The sequence below is a fragment of the Betta splendens genome, chromosome 21 (assembly GCF_900634795.4).
Source record: "Betta splendens chromosome 21, fBetSpl5.4, whole genome shotgun sequence".
Taxonomy (NCBI): domain Eukaryota; kingdom Metazoa; phylum Chordata; class Actinopteri; order Anabantiformes; family Osphronemidae; genus Betta; species Betta splendens.
The window spans coordinates 4,129,826-4,145,316 of NC_040899.1; the positions used below are offsets into that span (position 1 = coordinate 4,129,826).

General features: G+C 46.5%; 1 protein-coding gene across 1 annotated transcript in view; it reads right to left on the bottom strand.

Moving 5' to 3' along the window:
* Window positions 1-343: 343 nt before the first annotated feature.
* Window positions 344-15,491, bottom strand: part of pdia5 (protein disulfide isomerase family A, member 5) — a 31,525-nt gene continuing 16,377 nt past the window's right edge. The window contains exons 10-17 of the mRNA XM_029136923.3: window positions 15,339-15,410; window positions 13,682-13,818; window positions 10,192-10,262; window positions 9,499-9,662; window positions 8,914-9,044; window positions 6,066-6,136; window positions 2,480-2,614; window positions 344-2,350 (exon numbers count right to left, since the gene is read on the bottom strand). Coding sequence (XP_028992756.1) covers window positions 2,282-2,350; window positions 2,480-2,614; window positions 6,066-6,136; window positions 8,914-9,044; window positions 9,499-9,662; window positions 10,192-10,262; window positions 13,682-13,818; window positions 15,339-15,410 — 850 coding nt within the window. The 3' untranslated portion in view covers window positions 344-2,281. The remainder of the gene's footprint in view (window positions 2,351-2,479; window positions 2,615-6,065; window positions 6,137-8,913; window positions 9,045-9,498; window positions 9,663-10,191; window positions 10,263-13,681; window positions 13,819-15,338; window positions 15,411-15,491) is intronic.

Consider the following 15,491-nt stretch of genomic DNA (forward strand, 5'->3'; position numbering starts at 1 on the left):
ACCGGCCAAGGTCAACCTGTATTTATGTTATTGACAGCGGTGCAGCCCGGTTCACGTCTTTGGTTCAGATCCACACTCACTGTGCACTGTTTGTTACTTACATTTAGCAGCTCTAGTCTTGTACCACCAGAAGGTTTTAAGAGCTCAGAATAACACCAAGATTTATGGATATGGACGCAGGCTCTCAACATGGCTCATTAAAAGGAAAAGCATTTTTCCAGCCTTATATTTTTACTGGGCTTGTTTATTGTGACTAATCGGACGTGTGATACGTTTCTTGCTTTTTACCACTTCATTTATCGACTAAACAAGAATGTTTTGGTCGTGAACAGAAACAAATTAGTGATTTGAAAACTTTATTTCTTCCTTTACTGTAATGGGAAAACTGTACATATGGCTGGGCACAGAAAACTCAACAAAGGCAACAATGACTTCTTGGCATAAGTGTGACAGAACCTCCACACGACACAGAAACCTTTGGGATAAGACAGAGGCGGTCGACCAACGTGACGTCACTGGATGAGTCCAAAACAAACACATGGATGTAGTAATGAAATGTCATCTCATTAACACCCAACAACAGGAACACGTCAACACGGAACTGTAAAAAAACGCGCTTTCACTCCATCGAACGTTGAGTCACATTAAACATTATTTGGAGAGCGACAGCTCGACTTGGAATTAGTCCTTTAGGAATGGCTCAGTAACATCTACTGACTATACACGATATAGTACAGGAAAGGACGATTTCATCCGCTTCTCCATGGGATACAAATGTAAACAATGATTAATTTGGGCACCTTTAACGGCTCAACATGACTCCGCTGGAATGCAAAATTACAAACTAGTTCCCTTTAATTGTGTTTCGCTATCCCTGAGAACTGTATTCATAATGAAAAAAGCAAAGTGTTGAATAATAAAAGATGGGTTCAGCTACAGATAAGCCTTTAAATATTTATATTGGACCAAGCGTGGGAGTGGAAAACACACAGCATTAAAAAACAAAGCGACACAACTAATGATACCGGTCCCCAGCTCATGATTCGATGGGAAGCGGAGACTGGAGACCTCACTTCTTTAGTACTTCATTACTCCCTGCTTGGACTGAAGTCATCACTTTGGGTCTGATGGTACGTGTGGGGCCGCCTGTTGAGCTGAGGTGAAGCCCATCAGCTTAATGCCCTGACACAGACGGGGCCCGACTGGCCGTTGCTGCGATGTGGCTCAGTGCAGCAGGAGGCGGAACACAGGCTCCTGCGTCGCTCGGAACCAACCGGGTCGGACACGTCAGGATCAGCATGCAGCATTTAGCTGCTCGCGCTCATGTAAATGAAGGCTGCCGTTGTTAAATCATTGATAAAATCCCATTTTGAGTTAACAAAGACATCTCTGCTGCTGTGGATTTTGTGAAAATTTGTAAATGTGCAAAGCGTGAGAATGTCAAGGGTAACGTACAGGATATTTGGCATTTCATGCTCCGCTTTCGTTCCTTCTCCTTTCATTTGCGCCGGTCCATGACTTGCTTGTGGGAGCTGCAGTGGCACCAGGCCGCCACGTCTTCTCTGCTTAGCTTTTCAAATTTCCGAAATTCAATCTTTGTGTTTTAAGGCCACAGTTTTGAATATGTCCTTTCCAAAAGCAAAGCTAATCATAAAAGCCAAAGAAAGCAAACAGAACACCGGCCCCTTGAACACATTCCACCTACGTCATCCATTCATTGCTGCTGTGAGTTCCTCACTGTAGCTCATCACGTAGCTATCTACAAGCTTTGGCCTTTTAAGATGTTCACGTAAATCTTATGTTTCAAATCCTCAGCAGGGGGAACTAAATATTGAGTGGTTCTAAAATGAGATGTCTGTACAGAAACACTGAAACCATCGGGTGTGTTAAATAAGAGCATGTGTCTCCTGCAGACGGAGCGGGGCGGATGTGACTGGACCGGGTTTCCTGTGAAGCCACCACCAGAACGTGTCGCTCACACAGACCCCACAGGGCGGAGCAGGGCTGAGTATTGCATAGATAAAGTATAGGGTGTAGCTTTCACACATACAGTCACAGTGTTTGGGCAAAAAAAGGGAATCACGTGTTTTGTCTTTGTATTTTCTGCCCACCAGAAAAAAAAAAAGAAGTCTCAAGTGGTCGGTCCGACTCTAGGTACTCTGTTGGTATTATTATAAACGCGATCACTGCGGTATAAAAAATAGCCTTTTGCTGAGGTCATCAAGTCTCGTCAGTGCTGATAGGACCCTTGTTGGGGTCAAGGGTCACGGAGCAGTGCCCCTCAGAGCTCTTCTTTCTTCTTCACAGCTTTTTCTCTTAGATTGCGCATGAACCCGGTGAAGCCCACCTCCTGTGGAGAAAAGGTCACCAAGCGATAACTGATCCAGTCTCAAAATAAATGGTGAGTCATGTTTTCATGGGATTAATAATAGTTGAATCTAGTGAGTGAATAAAAGGTATCAGGTGACATGTCACTTACCCCACGATCTCCATTGTATTTCTCCACAAACTTGCCGTAGTTGTAGTAGTTGAAGGTGGGGTAGCCCTCCACCCCCTCCTGCTTACAGAGCTCGTGGTTCTGTCCTTTAGTGCAGTCCACAGCAGCGTAAACAATCTGAAGAGCCGAAAGGAGACCATGAATGCAACACGGCTGAAATTATCAACATAACAAAGCATAAAAGCTGATTTTATTGTTTTTATTGTGAAGCCATTAAACCTAAAATGCAGCGAATGATCAGAAATAAATGGTAAATATTTCCCAGAGTTTGGATCTGTGTGTTGGGTTACGATCATTTTCACGCTGAAGAAAAGCAAAACTAATCATCATAAGGTTTAATGTTTGCTCTTATTTATTCTAGTTGTTCAAATTTAAGCAATTAGAGCTACAACACCTTCCAGCTGCTATGAGCTCCAGCTCATTTTTACATTTGCTCCTTTTATTAGTCTCTTAAAATCACGTTAAATCACAAGCAGCTTTTGTTTTATCTTTAAGAACAAATACATTTTACTAATATTGTAAATATTACTACTACTACTAGTACTACTACTACATAACACTTATCCAAATTTAGTATCCCAGCTTCTATTCATAGGTTTACGACATATTTCTCCTCCGCTACACAATTTCGATGGGCGGTGGGAAGAAGAGAAACATCCGACTACCACGATCACTCCTACGTAAAAACAACCAGAGATTTATGTTGTGAGGCTGCGGCATCCATTTGTGACAAGCTGCCGCAACGGTGCGTGCACCGACACATGACTCACTCAGCGTGTCCTTTTGGACGGCTGAACTGTCGCCGTCTCAGGGCGCTGAACAGCGAACGTGTCACCGGCGAATAATGGCTTCCAGTCGGACGTGTCCGCGCGCTGGATGTGGAAATGACGGATCGGACGCAGGAGGGAAACGCATTACACACTTTGTCTGCGCGTTCTGCCGTGAAGTGGCACTCGAAACTTCTTGTCCTAATTACAAAATACAAGTGGCTCTCGTTTTTTTTCCTTTCTTATGCAAATACAGCCACTCATATGTTGAGAATCTGCACGAGGGGCCAACGTATCGATGGACGACACCTGCGAATACAAAGCGTGGGCTGGAAGAAATGAGTGCTGCTGCTGCGCGTCAGTAAGGAAGCGTTCCACATCAGCTGAACGCACTCTGCTAATGAACGGATTTCACAGCCCTGCTCACAGCGGAGGCTGTTCTAACAGAAATGAGCTGCTTGATATTATCCCTAATGGACCCCACTGGACAGTTAGCCAATATTTAACTACTACAAACACACAATCTGATTATACAGCAAGAAGCTGCCGTAATATGAAGACGCCTCCAATCCAACTGCGATCAATCAGTGTTAAAGTGAGGAGAGAATGAAGCTGCAGACGCGTTTTGACGTCTGTAGGTGCTTCCGTTATCAGGACCACGCGTCGCGGCGCTGATCCCAGAGCAGCAGCTCACGCACGGTGCAGATGAAGTACCGGCCCTCCTGCAGCCTCCGTCTAATGGGGTATTTACAGTCCAAACTCTGCCGTTGTTATTTTATTGTAATGACAACTCAACAAAACAGCAGAAACTCTGCATTGTTACGCGCTCAATAAGAAAAGCCCCAAATTGTTCTCATTAGTGCTGCAACAGGCGGCTTCTGGAAGCAAGCAGCTCCTGCCAATGTTCACCTTTATTGCAGCCGCTGATTGGAATTTGGAGAAAAGACAAACAGCTCAGAACAAACCTTGTATACAGAACCCCCCCACCCACCCACCCCCCGCTGTCATACAGCACAGAATGTGGAGTTTAATTGTTTGCGTCTTCAAAGCCAGAGCTAAGCTGGTGTTTGTCTTTGGTAAATGAGGCGAGGGCAGCTAATAGACCAGCACTGGCCTGGTACAATACTCTGGGGCTCAGCTTAATAAATAGGAAGGATTGCCAAGTAAACACAAGCACGGTTCTCCGATTCACTCCTGTTCAAACACAGCTTCACACCTCCACTGGCTGCTGGAGGTCCAGCGAGACGAGCAGATCCCCAGCGTCTGGGTTTTACAACCTCCACACACACGACGCTCGCTGTGGACACTTCATCAGATCAGACCCAGACAACAAAGCTAAACGCTGATGTAACGCCAGAAACGCCTCCAGCTGTTAGAGATAAGCAAACCAACAAACAAACACTTATCACTCCTAAAAGACAAATGTTCCTGTTCCTGTTTACAGCTCCTCTGTCCTAATTGGGGATTTATGAACCTTAGTGTTTAGTCTGAGAATGAAGAAGTCAACAAAGGCATCGACACTTTCCTCAACCTTCTGCTGAAAAGGCAGCAGTCAGAGACTTCCAGCTCTTTACTGTTATCGCACAATGCGTTGTCTCTGGATGACTAAGCTGCTAACGCGTCACCGCTTCGTACCATCTGACAGTGATTTTGAAACATTCCACACAAATGAGAGCGCAGCGTTGCTTAAGCGCAACTGGAACAATGCGCAGTTAAAATTATGCAGCGAGCGTGCGTTTACCAGCGAAAGAAAACAGTGCTTTAAAAGGTTAGTGTCACTCTAAGATTAAAAATTGTAGCCTGGCCAACACACACCCACGGTGTGTGTGCGAGAGTGAGTCATTCAGTTAAGAGGTTTGGAAATATTGAACCTCCTGCAGTCAGGCCGTATTAACGCGGAAAGTCAGGAGGAGGAAAGTGCCCGGACACAAATCCAAAGGGAGAAAGAAGGAGAGGGAGTGAAGATGAGGAGGAGAATAAGTGAGGCCTGATCTCAAATGATGTGCGTGAATATTTCATTCAATAATGAGGATTCTTTAACTTTGGGTAGTGTTTGTTTTCTTTCTTTCCCAAAGAGAGGGGCCGTTTTCAGCCTCCAGAATCCAACATCTGATGTTCAGATTAGAATTCAGTGCACTCAACCATCGGTGAAGGGTCTGATGGGTCATAGATTCAATATGTAGCATCACAACGAAGCCAAACACAGAGTCAGCCGTGAAGAACCACTTTGAGCCCCTAAAAGAACAAGACATCCTGCAACAGACGGCTCGGCCCCTGCAGAGCCCTGCTCTCCACATCCCAGAGGCAGTCTGGGAATAAACGGAGCGACGGGAAACACTCGAGGAGCCGAAACCTCTGAGCTGACCAGGATGCTCAGGAAAAACATACGTGCCAAGTGGCTTCAGATGTGAACAAGTGGACCTGGGAGGAACGGATGAGTTTGTTCGTCTTATGGCGTAACTCTGAAGGTTTCTGATAAATGTGTGAGGTTTACATCATATAGAGAGAGAAGCAAACCAAAAGGTGCCATTCTTAAGGCGTCTGGGAGGTTGTGAGACAGGAGGAGGTTAAGGCTGGAGCTGTGCTTCATCAGAAGGGTTGCATCATGATGTGGAGCAGGATTTCAGGTCTGCAGCAGTTCCAGCTGTGTTGTTGTGAATATCAGCATATCAGCTATCAGTGATCAGAGGCTGCCTCACCAGAGAATTAAGGGAGAGCTTTTACTTTCACTGAGAACCTGAATCTTGTCTTGACCTCTTGACGCCTGGGTGGAAACGTGAGCGAGACAGAGCAGCACTCACCTTTCGATCCTCCTTGAAGAGCTCTGCTGCCGTGGTGAAGTGAGGGACGGCGTTTTTACAGTGTGGACACCCTGCGAGAGAGGAGCAGAGACAGGACAGACTCATTTACACGCCAACGCCAGGCTTGGTCATATTAACATGCACAAATCCAGGCGAAATGACTGCAATGCATCATGGGGGAAACACAAACACTAAGCTTCAGTCCTGCAGTTACTTCCAGGTTCACGCCACACAGGAGACGGATCCACTGTAAACACCAGCTCCCTGGATCCGTCCACCGATAGCGTGTCCATCCTCAAACAAAAACAAATACATCCACACCACACCAGAGCTGCAGCTAACCATTAATCTGTACGGAAGCGTTCCCGACTCCCGACAGCTGTGCTGACGTCTCTCTGCTCATTCTGCTGCAGTTTCATCTTTTGCGGTAGGCGCCGCTCGTTTTGTCCCTTTGTTGCCGATGTCAAGTACCCACTTCTGTTCATTACAGTCAAACTGTCATAAGTACTGGTGGAAATCGAGTTCCTCTGTTGGAAAGGTGAAAATGGCAGCAACGCAGACTGTGGTCACAAATAGATTTCCGAAGAGGAAAAAACCACAGATTGTCAGTGGGTGACTGGATAAAAGCTTTCATGTACCGAGTTAGTAAATGACCGGTCAATCAGCCACGAGTCGGGAACCAAGCCCATTTGTAAAGATAATATGCCTTTCTGAGCATCATTTTCTAACCACACATGCAGCTTTCTCAAACAGTTCCTTTTGGTAATTGAGACGCGTTAAATGCTGTGGGAAGCTGTAGGTAGCGCTGACTGGATGAAAACACGCTGTAAATACTGTTTACAATCAAGCCTCTGGGGCAGCAAGCGATAAAGTCTGGGCCTCACTTAGTGTTCCAGTTTAGGAGCGAGATGCTGAAACGAGCAGACGTTTCTTTTAGGGCTCAATTTTTTCTCAACATTGAGAAAAAAAAAGCCAAATATTTCATAGAGCATATTACCGCCTCCAGGCTCAACTCTGTCAGCTTCCCTGCTCCTCCTGTACGTACGGCTGTGTCCTTGGATGCGTTCAGTAGCTGCGGCTCGGGCCTAAAACTTGTGTAGCAGCTGTGCAACTGATTCAACTGTGGATTAAAGCTTTGGTGTAAATCACCAAACTGCAAATTACATCGAACCTAGATGTCAAAGCAACAACACGTCTTCAGCAACGGACTGGACTTGTTCAGTTCCTCGTTGTTGACACTCCTGTTATCGCCAGGACTGCAGCAAGTGTTTCCATGAACCACTAGAAGTATTAACACGATGATCTCGCTGTAAATGGATTTCGCAGGCTGCCATTATAATTAAGTGTTTTTATGCATTCACATACACCTTCAACCTAATTATACACCAACTGTGCAGCCGCCCTTTGATCGCTCCCCTCTTCCTCCCTGTGCCTCTGTTGAGCAGAGAATGTCCAGCTGAAGCATCCTTTCAACTCCACCATCAAACGGTCCTTAAACCTTTTCTGGGATGAAACGTGAAAAAAAACGAACACAGGCATGACTCGTGTGTGTGTAGACAACAGGCTGCACCAGGCAGGTCACAGCGGTTGCTCAGATATGGTCAAACTGCTGAATAACACTAACACATAGACCTCCAGTGTTTAGCTTTCATGTTTGATTCACCTCGCATCCTCCCTGAGGCTCAAACGCAGCTAAACGCCTGCTGCTGCTCATGAGAGCTGCTGTCCCTCCAACGTCTCTCATAAATACTGACAGAATCAAACAGTGATGCTAAAGAGACAAAGACACTGCAGGGAAGACACAATGCAGCATTCTGGAGTCATCTGTCTTTCCACCATTGCTTCATAGTAAACATGATAGAATTCATAGCTTAGGCATAGATCATTTTTGCTAATACACTACGCATCCAAAGTGTCCAGTACAATGTATGTTTTAGTTCAGCTTCCACTCGGAGGATAATAAACCATCAGTATCTGCAGCTTCAACGTCACAAGCAAACTGCTGTTTCTCATTTAATGCTCTATTGGACGCACGCTCCCTCACTGATAAGACTCCAGTGAACAGGCTGCAGGCGAGGAGGGAGCCGTCGCAGGTTGCTCCTGCCCGATGTGCATATGGAGCAGCTCTTTGTGGGAGGACGCAGCGAAGGGCCTGACAGCTGCAGCAGCCGACCGCCGCGCTCGGTCTGGCTTTGAAGCCCTCATCAGACACGGGGGTGAGACAACAAGGACAGAGGTGCATGCGTCAACATGGCCACGGATACTTCAGCAACTTAGCAGCTCTATATTCCCTCCCCATCTGTGCTTTGTTTGAGAACTCTGATAGCTTTGCTGTGGTCTCCATGGAGTTAACAAGATCTGGTTTTCTCTGCAAGAACCAGACAGGAAATGTAGAATTTGTTAAAGGAGGCTTGTTTTGTGGTAAAAGTTTGAGTCAAAGGTGCAGTTTCAGGACGAGCTGCATTATAGAACTGCATGTTTTCCGAAAAGCCTGAAATGTAAATGTAATGTGTTCTCTCTCTTTTTTTTTTTTAAACTTCAAATCTATTCTCAGTGAGCTGAGTCATTCCTCAATCTCCCCGTGGCTTAGGTGGGGTTTATATACGTCTGACGAGGAGCTTGGCAGGAAGCTTTAGGTCGAATGAATGCACTGGTTTAAAGCAGGATATGATCACAGAGTCTGACAGAGCAGGGCTGGGACCTCATGGCTGCACACACTTAACATTTTCACCCAAACGGCCAAAAAGCATGACATTTAACAGTCACTGAAAACTGGTTCCAGTTACACATGAGCTAATTATGAGGAATTGTTGTGGAGAAGTGGAGTTGACTTTAATAAAGCTCTTACAGGGCGCGTAGAACATGACCAGAGCGTGTTTCTTCTTCTTCAGTGCCTCTCGGAAGTCGTCGGAGCCAAGATGGCTGACGCTGGACGGCTTGTCCTCCCAGGACTGCTCCGGTGGAGGAGGCGCCTGGGGACTGGAGGAATGAAAAAAGGGCAGGGCCACTTTTACTCTGCAGCACAAAGCGTGAAAAACAAAACTCAACATTTACTCCACGCAGCTGCCAAAGAAGAGAAACAGTTTGGTGTTTGCTAGTGTGACTTTGTCAGGCTGTTATAGAATGACGTCTGCTGACCTCCAGTCACAAACAGTACGTGTTTACAGTACGTAAATGGCAATGGCCACATCGGAACTGATGTCATTGAATGTCTTTTACTTTTCACAGTGACCCTTTGGTGAAGATGAATTTATTACACAGGGAGGACGTGTGGAAACATGTTGCAGCTAATCAAGGAAGAAGAGAGCGCAGCTAAAATGTTTAAGGTCAGGACTAAATTACAGCCGTGAACATGACTCTGACTAGGAATGAGCTGTCATGTTCGGACGCAGCGGAACAAGCGTTCGAGCCGAGTGGTGAATGTGTGACTCACTTGTGCATGAACTCGATGATCTTGTCTTTGCTTCGGAGCTGTGGCAGCGTGTACTTGTCCTCACCTTTCTCAAAATACTTAACGGTCGGGAAGCCGGAGATCTTGAAGCGCTCCCCCACAGCCTTGTGCACCGTGGTGTCCACCGCTGCCAACACACCTGGACTCTGGAGCAACAACATCCGTGCAAAAACAACAAGGTCGAAAGGCTTTTAGAGCATGATTATTAAGAAACGAACAGAAACAAGAAGGAAAAAAATAATAAATGGCAAGTTGAGCTCCGGGTGAGAGAGGCTCCAGTCCATCTCAGATAGTGGCCAGGCTTTTCTCACTGACCTCCAGTGCCGGGCACAGAGCCACAAGGAGAAGGTCCAAGTGTCATGCTGGGGAGATGCTCATGGATGAGATAATTGCTGTAGTCACCATGCTAGAGCTTTATAGGCCCTGCCCCTGGCTGGGGAGGACAGAATGGTGGAGCGGAGAGGTGAGGAACACGCCCGGCTAATCAGAAACACATCCAGAACTGGGCCTTTGCACACGCACAGCAGAGCGCAGGCCAACAGCCTTCAGGCCAAGAGGAGGGAGCGTCAAGATGTGTTAATGAGGCGCCGCTGCAGCCGCGAAGCTCCGTGTGTTCATCAGAGTGTGTGACATGCGGGGATGGACACAAACACAGGCCAAGGCCAGGAGACGCACCTCTGTGCCCTTGTTTAGCATTTCAGCAGCCTCCTCGTACTCTGGCTTCATCTTCTTGCAGTGGCCACACCCTGAGGACAACAAAACAGACGACAGAGACAACATTTAAAACTGGTTCTCTGTCGCTTTGCAGAAACCATAACACATTCATGCCTTGTAGTAAATAGGCCAAGATATAACAACATCAGCCTGCAACAGCTCACATGAACCCGACTAAAGGGAGTATTTATGAATGGTGTCTGTGCAACATTACACAAACGGGTTCGTCTCATCAAATCAATGCATGAACAGCTTTAATTCTTCGGTCTCCTGCTGCTTCACCTTTACCTGTCGGGGAATTAACTGAGCGCATGCTGAGTCTGAAACTGTTCACCAGGTGAGTGAAGTCTCATCTGATGACTGCAGGTATGAATGCGTGAACGTCTGGGGAGCGTCACCTGCTGAACCATAACTAACAGTTTGACAGAACATAACATCACTCCTTTTAGTCCTGTTAATGAAAATTGTCTCAGTTCTAGATAAAGTTGCCGTTTTTTTTTTAAACCAGAAAGCAAAGATTCAAAGAGAATACATTTCAATACGTCCCCAAACATCACCAGCAGCCAAATGCTGTACTCCTCTGTTCTTTAATTAAAAACTGTTTGATTAGAGCTTACAAACCCTCCAGAGGTGGAGGCGTCTATGCCTGTTTGTGTACATGAGCTTGCTGCAAATCTGTTTAAGGGTAATGAATAAATTCCATGTTTGGTGTTTAATATTGCATGAGCAACATACTTTTAAATTCACATTAGCTGCTCTTGTTTCTCACAGCGTGCGGCCCGTTTTGTGTTGCTGGATCAGGGATGAACGCTGCGTCTGCTCATCCGTGCCGACAGGTGCATGTGTGTAACGTTTCTGCACAGAACCAAACTTTGTAAATTGCCCTTGTCATAACAGTTCAGGAATTCCTTTCTTCAATATGTAGTGCAGTGCTGGTACGGGCTATAAATCAAGTTCGATCTGCCTGGAAAGAAAAAGAGCTGCTTCTCTTTCAGTGGAGTCAGACTAGTGCGTGATCATGCAGATTGTGTGGAGGCTTACCAGAGGAAGCTAAAAGGACTTTGTCTGACCCTCCAAAGTGATGAGTAAGACAGAAAACCAAATGTCCGCCCTGCGCCGCGCAACATCCCTGCTCCGCATTCAGAACGAGTGGTGCATGAGGGGCACGGTCAGCGTTTGTGTGAAGGGGGATCAGAAGCAACTGAAATATTGCTGAATCAGACCGACCGCGGTGGAGAGGAGCTCAGAGTCGAGGCAACGAGCACACTGGCAACGCACGGCCGTAGCTGTAATAAAAATCAATGAGAAAGGACAGAGCCTGGTGAGCTCCCTGTGCTCGAGGTGAGCTGAGGTCGCGTTCTCTGGGTTCACGCTGGTTGTCGTTCAGGACACATGTCAAAACCAGAACTAATAACTGCCTGGTGCACGAGTTGATGGCTAATACAAAGCCTTCGAGGCCAAGCAGGGTCATTCACAGCCGTGCTGTGCATGCGCATGCTGGAGCCGGTCCTGTGTTCAGTCATTTGTTGTGCTTTCCCAACAACGCTGGCTCAGAGACCTTTTGTTTTGGACCCGGGACATAATCAGCCTCACTCTGGGAAACAGCGTTCAGTAGGGTGTTTTGCTGTTGTAAGGAGCTGCACGCAAACGAAGCCCACTAAGTGGTGTACAGAGGACGGTGAGGATGGCCGCGCTGAGAGGTGCACAGAAATGCAGGCTGATGGTGGTGGTGGAAGAGACCATTAATCTCACTCTGACAGCAGGGCCATTAGGAAACGGCAGCGAGGCAGGGCATCGGTGTGTCCCTATGAGGCCGCGTCCAACTCCGTGCTATGAAACGTCTACCTGATTATGTGTGAGGGCTGCAGCCACACATGCTTATGTGTAAACTAAGAATTGATGCAGCTTGTTTCAGTGAACTCCGGCTGAACAGAGGGAACTGAACCACTCCGGTTTCTGTTCAGGACCGACCTGTCTTGAAACTACAGCAAGCAATCATGGCTGCTCTGTAACGTGTAGCGTCTACTAATGCTTCAGTAATTGATGCGATAATAAGAGAACTCATTTTCTTTTAAAGGCTGAAGAGATATTCTCATAAAACCCTGTGCGACCATTTTAGGAGGGATAAAAAACTCTAGACTTTCACAGATGAAATTCCCTCAGTTCAGAATCTTTCTATTGGATTAGTTTGGTAAAATTAACAAAGTTCTGTTCATAATGCAGCTCGTGCATTTGTAGACTGGAGGCAAAACCCATCAATGACGCTTCCCGTTTTACATATTCACAGTCAGAGTAGCTGTAACTTGGTATTCACTGTGTTCATTTCAGCGCCTCATTTGATCCTCGTCCCGTGGAACCAGGTTTGCATTCCAAACAGACCCAGCTGATTAATGAAACGATGCCACCGGGCTTTTCCGATTCGACAAATCATATTTATAGAACTCGTTTAAAACATTTTTAAAGCTGCCCTTCGAATACTTCCAATAAAAATAAACGAGCCCATCTTTTGGTAATAATGACTGCGGCTGCAGCATGCGAGTGTTAAGGATGCGTTCTAATCACTTCAGCAGCTGGAGAGCGTGTGTAAACAAGGGGGCATTCGATGACGTCTTGAAAACAATGACTCACAATCAGACAGAGAGCTGAGGAGAAGGTCCCAACTCTTGTGTTTGGTTCTTTTTACAGCGTGGAGACAAAGACTCACGCTGGGTCATCAGGCCGCATCGGCACAGACTTTCCCTAAAGACCCCATTTGCACCATTATGGGTTGGTCCAGTTCATCAACATGCAAAACCTCTTCTCAACAGCTTCCTCACACGCACAAAGCAATGTGGACCCTAAAACAATCAAAGCCAGTGACAGAACCTGGCGTAATCACAAAGTGCTGCGTAACAGCGTCAGTCTGGCACGTGATTCAGGACGACAAGCGGCTGATGTGAACCATATGGCTCAGAGAAGCACTGTGATGCAGTGACGAGCGAGTCCTGTACAGTATGTGAGAGCGGCCGGCTACGTCTCGGCTCCGCATTTCATCTCTCTCCAGCCGACTGTTGGAAAATGAGCTGAAGCCGTGATTTTATTTGCGCCACTAAACAACAGCTCCGCCTCAGAGAATCAGCAACAGATTGTTTTACACAGCAGAAGGGAATGCGGAGCTACTCTGACACACGGCTGCACATATTTTACAGCTGAAAGTATTTTTCCTGACTACAACCATCAATGTACGGCCTGGAAACGCTTTAGAGAAATTACCTGACCCAGAAACTGAACTTTTCTGCATCAAGTTAAATCTACAGTTTGAAGCCATGATGCACTGATGCACAGGTGTTTCTTTTCTTTATAAATAATAAGGCTTAATTTAGCTGTTCACATGTTTTAGTATAGAAGTGTCTTTCTTCTATTTAAAGAAAGTGAACAGCACTACAGGCCTGTTCTTCACATTTTTACTCACAGGGGGCATAGAACATGATCAGAGCTGCGGGATGTTCCTCCAGGAAGCTGTCAAAGGACTCGTCCGTCAGGTGGAAGACGGCGGAGTCCGTCTCTGACCACAGAACCTCGGGGGTCTTCGGCTGCGGAGGCAGAGGACTGAGAAGTGGGGGGGAGAGAGAAAAGGCAACACAAGGTGAGGGACATTTAAACAAGGATGTGTGTAATCTGTGCTAAACCCAGTGTGTCACTCTCACATGGACAGACACGCATCTGGACCGGAGCAGCCCCACCTTGGTGACGGAGCACGGCTCTGCAATGCCAAGAGTGAGTGGACTCCGATATAAACAAGTGTCCACTCCCTGCACTCATGCGAGACGACGCGCGTTTACCACATACTCAAGAGAGAGACAGCACAACTTTTAAAAACAGAGATGAGTAACTCTCATTTGCATTATTTGCTTTATTTGCAGGGCTCTAAATAAAAAGCTGAGGTTTTCCTGCATTCGTCTCTGGACAGTCCTTTGCTTAGCATTCGTGATGTACTTCATTATTGGTCTAAAACTGCAGCAGAGGACAAATACAGTACCATCACCAAGGATACGGACTCCTAGCTTCACTTCACTCTGCACACGTTGCCTTGAAGTCAGAATCAGAACAAAGTGAAAATCAAGACCAGCAATACACTCAAATTCAGGAGAAGCAAAAGACCTGAATGGTGTAAATGCCACACACTAGCCTCTCATTTCTGAAACAGAAATATGGGTTCTGTTTAAGATTCAGTTGAGTAAAAAGGACTGGAACTGCACAGGGAATGGAGGGGAGAGTGCTGACTCTCAAAATAACAGAAACTTCATCAAAACTTCAGAAGAGAATTATGTGTGATAAACAGGGGAGAGGAGAATGTGCAGCGGAGAGCACAACGGGCTCGACGTCTCAAAATATGAACACAGCAAATCAGAGCATTCCGCAAAAACCTTTCAACTGTTTACTGAAAAGATCCTTATCAGCTTTTCCCCATCTGCAGCATCTACAGATTAAAAAGAAGCTCTGACACAACAAGCTGCAGATGAGGACGCTCCCAGGTCATCAGTCTTCCAGCTAATTACCACATGGAACACATTTACAAACTACTCAGTTATAAAGGCAGCGGCCTGAGGTCAGTCCATACATGTAACAATATGTAAAACCCTGCATGTTTTAAGCCAAAAACAGAGGCCAATAAAATTCAACAGAAATGCATGATTAATAATGCCAGTTTAACCACTGAAACATGAGGTTTAATCATATTCAGCGTTGTGACGTTATTTCAAACCCGTCGGCCCGTCAACTGCTGCTAAATTACACAGCTGGGCCCTGAACAAGCGCAGTAACAAACGCTGTGGCTGCAGCACATCCTCTCCCTGTCAGCCCGTTTCCACGACGGCTGTGAACGCTCAAAGCTCAGCTCTGTCCCTCGGGCGGTCGACAGCTGGGCTGTTCCTGCCGGGACCTAACGCCAGTGCCGAAAGGGAAGCGAGGAGCCGGGAGGAGATGCGAGACAAGGTGGGGGGTGGGGTGGGGGTGGGGGGTTCAAGGCGCGACCGGGGCAGGTGCAGATTGATGACACTGTGCACGAAGACCACAGTTAAAAAAAACAAACAAAAAAAACACGCTCATTAAATTATTATTACACTCACTTCTTCATCCAGTCTGCGATGTCCTTGGCTGTGGCTCCATAATTCTCATAGTGATGAAGGAACTTCCCCTTCCTGGAAGACGACAGGTTAAAATTGTTTACACTGTAAGAAAGGGTCCAGTTTCAGTATCATGGAGAGGTCATGAGACGTTAA